At 38.8% G+C, this 9,776-nt stretch overlaps 1 protein-coding gene across 8 annotated transcripts in view; it reads right to left on the bottom strand.

Moving 5' to 3' along the window:
* The window catches only part of LOC111873105 (putative fatty acyl-CoA reductase CG5065), a 71,147-nt gene that overhangs the window by 9,899 nt on the left and 51,472 nt on the right, over positions 1-9,776 (bottom strand). For all 8 annotated transcript variants that reach the window (XM_023867527.2, XM_033754971.1, XM_023867524.2 and 5 more), the window contains one exon: positions 7,486-7,734. In XM_023867527.2, coding sequence (XP_023723295.1) covers positions 7,486-7,734 — 249 coding nt within the window. The remainder of the gene's footprint in view (positions 1-7,485; positions 7,735-9,776) is intronic.

Genomic DNA, 9,776 nt, shown 5'->3' with positions numbered 1-9,776 from the left:
TGAATTTACAGTAACTGCATGATTGTCTTCTTAAAAAAAATAAGGGCCAATAACTCCAACTCTCGACAACGCACACCATACTGTCTGTCACCTTATCACTGTGAAGTGGCCTCTCATGGAGCTCTCTGGGATTGTTACCACTCCAATAGCACATATTCTGCTTGTTGACATATCCAGATAAATGAAAATGTGCCTCATCACTAAAGAAAACAAGTGCATCAGGGGGTAAAGTTTCCAATAACGTTTCCCATGCCGTTATTCGGTTCTGGAAATCACGTGGTAACAATTCTTGCACAACAACCATCTTATAGGGATGAAAATGAAGATGTTCATGAAGAATTTGGCGCATTGAATGATTGGATATGTCTAGGGTGACTGCATGTTTGTGAGCGGAGCGTCTTGGCGATCTCAAAATCGAGTGTCAAACTGCCTCCATATTTTCTGGTGTCGTACCGGTCTGTTGTCGTCCTGATGATTTTTTCACCACACTACCAGTTGTCCTAAAGTTCTCCACCCACAAAACAATCGATTTCAGGTCGGGAACCAGACCTCTGGGCTTAATTTTGAAGTGAGAACGGAACGCATGCTGCACTGCCACGTAGGAATGGTTGTTCGAAAAATAGGCTTCGACAGCAAACGCACGCTGCTCACTCATCCACCTCATGTTTCCTACTGAGAGGTACTAGACAGAAACTTCCGTGAATGCTGTGTTCGCCAAGCCTATCCCCACTTTTCTGTGGCCTCCCCTCCCTTCACAATGTGTCTTCACAAAAGGGAAGTTTCTGCGCCCCACCCTGTAAATAAAGAAACTTAACCCTATGTGTACTAAGGAAGAGCCAGACTGGTGGCAGTTGTGGGAACCTATGAACTACCTCATTCCCTTTAATTTCATCAACCCTGAGCCATGCCTAACAATGTGCCCTTAACTCATTCACATCATGAAATTTTCATAAGCAAATTTTCACCAAAATTAACCAAACTCTTAGCAAGAGCATGTATTGATACTGATTAAAAATATGTCAATATACTATCTATGTCAGAGAAGGCCATGGTAGAATACAGAGAACAGTTACAACTTCATGTAACACTAAGATCAGGAACATACTCCCCTGTGCATGAATTAACATATATAAAAGCATTAAATAAATTAAATTAATAATTAAATTAATACATTAAATAAAGTGGTACCATTGTGTCAGTGAATACAGTGAGTTTATATGTTGTGATGGGGTTACAAGCAGCAACAAGAAAATTAAGAAATTCATATTCACAATGTGTATGTATTAACAGTCTTCAAGTATTTACAATCCCATTTACCACTTCTACACTACATGTTTCGGGAGTGTGCTGTCATCTTCAGGTGTATCGATCCGTCAACCATTTCACTGCTTGCGTTTATATGTCCATTTACAAATAATATTAAATCGTTAGATGTGTGTCATGCATCCAACGATACAACACACGCAGCCACAAGAATAGAACACATCATAGGACATAACATACACACAACATTAGAAACATAAAAAGAACGGCTCCCATGTTGATGATCAATAACACACACGAATTTAAAATATGACGTATGAGACAATAGGTTTTAACAAGTTTTAAATACATAAACTTTATTATTATATAAGGATGTATACAAATTTAATATTATATGTAAATGGACATATATAGGCAAGCAGTGAAATGGTTGATGGACCGATACACCTGAAGATGGCAGCATACTGCCGAAACATGTAGTGTAGAAGTGGTAAATGAGACTGTATATACTTGAAGACTGTTAATACATACACGTTATGAATATGAATCAGTGCAACAGGACGCTAAAATACAACATAAGAAATTCATATTTCTACATGTACAGTGGGGGCATGCGGTAGCATGGTTGGTTGAAGCACTATGCTACAAGGTCATGGGATCAAATCCCGATGAGATCATTCAATTTTTTTAAATTTACCTAATCCTTCCAGGCACACTATGGCTCTGGGGTTGACTCAGCCTCTAACAGAAATGAGTACCAGGAATATTCTTGGGGGTAAAGGGCGGCTGGTGCATAGGGCTGACAACTTTACAGCCATTTATGAGCCCATTGTCTAGAAAATGTGGGAACCTCAACATCTCGCAACCCTATGGGCCTCCAAGGCCTGTTAGAGGAATACCTTCAGTTTTACTTTACATGTACAGTGGCCATAGCAGAGAGCATATCTAAAGTAAATGTTCTGATACTTAACAGAAGTTGATATGTTACTCAAGACAATAACTTTTGGACCAACAATTTATTTTTAGGCTGATGGTAATATTATGGGGAAAAATATGCACATGGAATCTGTCAGAACCCCAAAAGTGTTTCTAAGGAAAGCAATTTGAAAATCACTGTACAAATATGCTGTGCTCCACTATGTTCTATGCACCAAATACAGAACATATAATGTGTCAATGTTAAAAAAAGCTAGCAGACAACTATATGCCTCCCCTCATAACATGGTGGGGAGGTTTTCATGCCTTCATCACCTGATGAGCTATGCTAGTGGTAGTGCAAGCTTCAGATAGGGTGATCCGTGCAAGATGGGCTGATGGGTAGAGGCAAGACAAAAAGTTGCCCCAGGTCCTCCATGTTGTGTATTGGATGAGGTTGATAATAGCAACCAGTAAAAAAAAAATATGTGCTAAGAAACTTAGAGATGTCAGATGTAACACCCTGGTAAACAACTAAGGAAAAGTTACAAGGACACTGGCTTATGTCCTCCTCCTTTGAAGGTCACTAAGTTCATTCAGGATAGGAGCATTAAGTCAATTAAAATTGGAATTACAGAAATACAGTATTCCTAGTGCAGCAATTCAAGGAATTAGATGGAAAGGTGAGGGAATAATGAATGGATTGTTAATATATTGTATATTGGAAGTATGGGTGATGATGATGATGATGAGGGCCCAGATATTGATGACATGTCATCTTTTTTTCTTGTATCCTATTTGATGCCCGTAAATATGTAAATCCCGGATATGAGCTGCTGCTTACAGAAATGTAACTTTTATATGTAATTTTTGTCAATTTTGGTCAGTTTTAAGGTTTTAGGTCATTTTCTTCGGTTTTGGGGTCATTTTCAGCAAATTTTTGGACTTTTAAGGGTATTTTTTGTCATTTTAGTCATTTTAGGGAAATTTTCTTCACACGTTTTCAGAAATGTGAATAATGTGCAAGTAAAGTGTTCTTTCTCTTTCTCCTGCCTCTACAAAGGCAGTCTGTAGCTGCACCCCAAATACCTGCTACCACAGTATGCAATAATAAGTTGTAATAATATCCTGTCCTTTCCGTGCATTTTGTGGAAAGTGCTGACATTACATATTGTGACATGTGACCCCTACCTCCCCAGCGGTAACGTAGCGCTCACGTAATAGGCGAGTAATCACCCCGCATCCTGGTAGCTATGCAACGCGCAACGCGCGGTGACGTCACGAGCGGAGCCGACGTTAGCCGAGTCCCCGCGACCTTGAAGCTATGCAAAGCGAATCAACAGCGGTGACGTCACCGAGGGATATCGCGGTTGCTAGGCAGCAGTCAACAACTCCGGACAGCGTGGCTAGCAACACGGCACCAGACGACAATTGTCCGATCAAGGCTACATAAGGAGCAGCGAAGGCTATTCACAGTCAGTCAGTCCTGGAGCTACCTACGAGTCAGTCCTGGAGCTACCGCCGAGTCAGTCCTCGAGCTACCTCCGAGTTAGTTCCGAGTTAGCCAGCAACCAGTCAGTTGTATTCTGGCATTTGGAGTGTACTAATTGTGATACTGCAGATAGCAGTAATCGTAAATCTGTAATTTGGGTGATTGTAAGAGCGGATGTGAAATAAAATTCGCTATATAAAATACGGTGTGAAGTTATTTGTCGCGATATACGCCCAATACGCGACAACTGGTGTCAGAAGTGGGATTTGAACTTACACACGTGACCAACGAGCTTCGAACTCAAGACACGTTACAATATCATAAAGCATTTTAAGCTGGCAGCAAGGTACAACAGCGGTTACTAACATTGTGGCCCTTTCCAAGTTCTGTGCAAAAGAATTTGCTTAGTTACAAATATTTCTAGTTGGAATCCTTTGCTTTTTAAGGCATACTGTTGCTCAATAAAACTCCGTCTGTCTTTAGTTTCTCGGCCTTGACCGTACAGACAAAGATGCAGTTGACGAAAGGTTCTCAGTGTGAAAAGTTCAGTTCTGTGTTGCCCTAATGCGGCCCCTCAACTTTTAGAGCTAACTGATATTAAAATCAATATTAAAATTTTAGTAGAAATATTTTTTTGTAAAGACAATTTTCCAACAGACCAGAAGACAAGAAGTCTCATGCAGACATAAATTAGCAGGCAGCAGGAAAAGTGATTCTGAGAATTGCAGAAGGGTTTGTCCAATTAACGGTCTGTAAAGTTTGTGAAGGACAAACTATTGTATTTCAGAAGGTTAATGCACTAAAATCCGCACCGCCTCACCACCCCAAGTATTTCCAAGAATCCCTTTTGGAGGCATAGTAAGAATGCAAGGAGGGTGGCAACTGACAGACAAGTGAAAGGGATTTCTACCTTCAAAACTAGCTTGCAACCCTTAGCCATTGTCTAATGGGCTGCTAGCAAACTTTCACTTTTATGACCATTGAGACAAGATACACCTTCATACTAGTCCGGTAGTCTCTTGTACATTGTCATTCAGTTCATTTTCACACAGTGACAGGTGCTGATGTTACATTGTGATGAACATATAAAGCTTATAATTAAACATTAAATTATCAACTACGAGTTTTCTTGTATATGTACAGTGACTTTTAAAAGGCAATGTCACTTTCAAAAAATTCAAGTAGCAAAAAGAGAACTATTGAAAGTGAGTGTTGTGTTTTTCAAGGAAAATGGGAAATCGCTTATTTCTGTTGTGAAGTAGAAGGTAAAGTTACATGTTTGATTTGTGGGCAAAACATAAGTGTTCCACTTTAGGTAATTATATTGAAATTATTCCTAAATAACAAATAGAATTAAATTTCCTTGTATCAAAATCTAATGTATATTTCTATTTTGAAGTGCGGCCCTGGATTATTATTTATAGGGCTGAGGTGGCCCTCTGTAAAAGCTGAGTTTGACATACCTGCCCTAAAGTAATTCATTTTATCACAATACCTAAAGCAAAGCCATCTAAATCATGTCATTTAAAGCCGATTGTAGCTGAATTTGGAGACGACATATTTTCAACTGGTGGTAACATTTTATACTATAAGATGTGTGACACAAAATTTTTGGCAGAGAAATGATTTTGTCAAGGCTCCAGCTCATAAAATGCAGTTTAAGTCTATGGCTCCTGGTGTTCCGCTACCCTCGGACCCCGTCATCACAAGGTGGGGAACATGAATTGATGCTACAATTTACTATTGCGATCATTTTCAGGTAGTGTAAAACATCGTAGATTCAATGAAGATGGAGGATGCGAGGGCAATTGAAGCTGCTCAGGTACAGTTCCTATGTGCAGCAAAATGGAAGGACAGATGGCCTTCATAAAGGCGAATTTCAGTTCCTTGATGGAAGAAATAAAATTCTTACAGGAGAAAGGAGCAATGCTAGAAGATTCGTTTGCTCTGGTGAAAAAAATTGCCAGTGATTTGGAGAAAGTGTCAGGGGACATGGGTAAAATGGTGTCATGAAAAATAGACCATGTTCTAGATAAAAACTCAGGTTATGAAACATTATGCAGTATTTCTCGAATTCTGACAGGAGAATCCATTAGCACTTTCAATATTGAAGAGGAACTTACTGTCAGTGATTTGGTACGCTTCAAGTACGCTCCCAATGTGTCTATAGATGTGGAAAGGAGTTTCTCCAAGTACAAGAATGTCTTGTCAGACTCACCTTCAAGAATCTCCGCATGTTGACTGTCATCTACTGCAACTCTGAATGAGGTGGCACTTAAATATTGAAATATATACCGTATATGTGGCCGGTCACAGTAGCCGAGCGGTCTAAGGCATGCACTGTCTTCGCTCGCTCGGAAGCCGGGATTGTGGGTTCGAATCCCACTCAGGGCATGGATGTTTGTGTGCGTTTTTCTGTGTTTGTCTACAGGTAGAGGCCTTGCGACGAGCTGATCACTTGCCCAAGGAGTCCTACCGTATGTGTAAGATCTAGTAAACCAAAGTGAAACGGAGAGTTTCATGGAGGTAGGCCTAGGCCCAAATTGGGGCTGTAGCACCACACAAAAAAAAAGGAAAAAAATATGGTATGTGTACATTTGATAAGCTTTCCAACATGGTAGAAAAAATCGTATTAAAATATTTAGCTTCAAATTCAATCATATATTGCTTACTTTTCAACACAGAAACAAGGACAAATTTAAAAGAGCAACGTTGAGTTCAGAGTGTTAATAAAGATTAAAAATACATTTTAAAATAATTAGTAGATTTTCCATGACATGATATATTTTTAGGTCGTTTTTAACTTTCGGATAATTTTTCTGGATTTTTCAGTCATTTTAAAAATATTTTTAAGTCATCAAAATCCAGGCCCTAATGATGATGATGATGATGATGATGATGATGATGATGATGATGATGAAGACGATGACGACGATGATGATGATGACAGCAATAACAAATTTGACAGAGAATTCTTGATTAATAAGGAATAAAAGCATGAGATCACTGCCTCTGAGACAAATTAATGACTCTGTGTATTAAGAGTGAGGAAGGTTTAACAATACTACAACAGTACATGCTTATGCAGCAACTGAAGAAAAAGGATGATATAACGATTCCTTTTATGACTTTAACTGATAAGGCCTATCATAGAGCAATGGCACAAAACACAAAAATTATAATGACTGATCCAAATGCAAAGATGACTCAAGAGAAGACATTCTGACCAAATGCTGTTAGATGCAGCTTGCATGAGATACTAGTATACCAGTATACCTGATGATTTTGCAGTCAGCAATAACATGATTATGAGGAGCACATACTCGTACTATCTGCATACAATACATAAAGAAATATTATTGATGTGAGAGGCTGTAGAGCTACAGATTGTGCTACAGCATCTTTTGGAATGTATAAAGTACTCACAGAGAAAATCAAATTATGGAATTTGGCGGGGGGGGGGAAATATAATGTTGAGAAATTTTGCTAGAGGATGATGAGCAGCAGAGGAATTCTATAACACTGGTTGCAGTTATTAAAAAGTGTCAGCTGCAAAGGGGGTGACTGGTTGTGGGCAAAACAGTGGTGATATGACTGGTTTCATGACACAGATTTAACACAATAATGGAAGAAAGAAAGTGGGCTATTGTAAAAATAATGTAGAGAGAAACAAGATTAAGTGTTAATTATTATAGAATAGGTGGGGAGGAGCAAAAACAATTTGTAGGGGGAAGCACAAAGGACAACAACAAACTGATACATATGACACTTCACTAACAAAACAAAATCTGTTCAATGTGAAGTGAGGAATATACCTCAAGCCCCAGCATGCGATGACATAACTCCACCAACTGCTTTGTACCAAGCATATTAATGGTGACAGACAGTTTTAAGGCTTCATCGAACTTCACAGTAGCAGCAGCATGGAACACAACAGACACAGTTCGAATAAGCAGGTTCTGATCCGTCTGACTGATGCCGAGCTCTGGTTCTGTGACATCCCCTTGGATTGGAACAATCTTGTTCAATTCTAGTGGTCGTTCTTTCCGTAACCGATCAAACAGCTGTAGAGAAAATAACAGAAACAGTTAATACAATACCGCACATAAGAAACAACTAATGGTTTCTCATAAATTGAATCAAGACCACATACATGGGTTTATTTTTCAGATTATACTTCGTCTCTGCTAGAAAACAGCAGGTTTATTGCAGTTTATTCAGAGCAAAACATGACATAAGCAGAAATACATTTAGATTTGAGGCTTCAAAGATAAATCCACCCATAGCCAAGCATGAGATGACATGAAAAGGAAAGAGAATGTCATAGTGAAGCAATTACTACTTTGCTACATGTTCAGGCCCCAGTTCCAAAATTATATTCTGGGAATTGGGGATCTTGACTATGCCTTTGTGGTCTTCTTCATTCTCTCCACATAAATGCTAGATCATCAGCTGAAAATACCCCAAAACTGCTTCTCACCACATCTCTTCCAATTTGTCATTCATCAGTCATCCTGTTATGCACTGTTCATTGGTGATTGGAAGCAACCAAATTTTGTGTCAACTAAATACAGTAACCCCTCGTTACAACGGACCTGGATATAACAGATTTCAGATATAACAAACAAAATCTGGATGTGTACAATTTAAGATTTTAGTTTGCTATATGTTTTGGTCATTTACAACCATCATCAGGCGTTCATAAACAAAAAATGTGTCTACGTTCATTACTGGACTGCATGTTGCAACGGATCTGTTACTAATAGTCTTGTGATGTAAAAGTTTTACTATAATTACAATGTTTAAATATATTAAAATACTTGCTTAAAATCAGTAGAGTTTATTTAAAATTATTACTGTTACTTTTTCTACAATTTATTTTATTATATGTAGGTAAGTCAATAAGTAAGTTACAAATGGATATAGAACTTAAACAAATAAGACTACTGATTTGAAAAATGCTTTTATTTCTCAGCATAATCTCCCTATACACTGAGGTACTTGTCCCATTGTTTCACAAGCCCCTGAAAACCAGCAGCATAAAATTCTTTGGGCTGCTGTTGGAACCAGGCAGTGACTGCGATCACAAAGGCATACTGCTCACCGCATTCCAGTCTGAAGGACAAACCGTAAATGCCGACTCCTACTGTAACATCCTCAGGAAACTTCGTAAGGCCATTCAACGGAAGTGACCAGGATTCCTCACCAAAGGTGTGTTGTTCTTGCATGACAACATGCGTCCCCATACTGCCAACAAGACAAATGAGACGCTGCAAAATTTCAAGTGGGAAGTCCTCGAGCATCCTCTGTATAGTCCCGACCTTGCTCCAAGCGACTTCCATTTGTTTAGCCCTCTTAAACATCATCTTTTGGCTGAACATTTTCCTGACGATGAAGCTGTAGATAGAGAAGTCACCGCCTGGTTCCGACAGCAGCCCAAAGAATTTTATGCTGCTGGTTTTCAGGGGCTTGTGAAACGATGGGACAAGCGCCTCAATGTACAGGGAGATTATGTTGAGAAATAAAATAATTTTTCAAATCAGTACTCTTATTTGTTTAAGTTCTATATCCATTTGTAACTTACTTATTGACTTACCCTCATATACAGGGGGTTTGGAGTATGGGAAATGGTGCTTGTGTAAATAAATGTCGATGTTTTGTGAGTATATGTTGTAGATGGTGATGGCCCCATTCCATCTTGTTTTGGTGGTTTGAAAAAATATGGAAACAGAGCCATAAACAAAACTGCAATATGCAAAAGCTTACTATCATAGAACTTCAAATAAGAACACAACCTGCAAGCCTACCACAGAATGTCAAAAGCACAGGTACAACTACTATAAAAGCATATAACACAACTACATTCTCACACAATATTAATAATTTTTTTCTAACAAAACACCACAAAAAAAAAACAAGCCAGCACGAGGCCAACAGCACCAACAGTGTATACTTGCATTAACATCAGCATTTACACTACAGGATTAAAAATTCAAAACACCCCATTTCACCCAAAAAGACATGTCACCATTAGCACCAACAACGCACACTCATAACAATCACGTTCCCTTACTTACTTGCTTACTTACTTACTTATGGAGCTGAG

The sequence above is a fragment of the Cryptotermes secundus genome, unplaced genomic scaffold, assembly GCF_002891405.2.
Source record: "Cryptotermes secundus unplaced genomic scaffold, Csec_1.0 scaffold120, whole genome shotgun sequence".
In the NCBI taxonomy this organism is placed as follows: Eukaryota; Metazoa; Arthropoda; class Insecta; order Blattodea; family Kalotermitidae; genus Cryptotermes; species Cryptotermes secundus.
The sequence above is the reverse complement of the archived record's forward strand: the minus strand, read 5'-3'. Positions and strand labels throughout refer to the sequence as shown.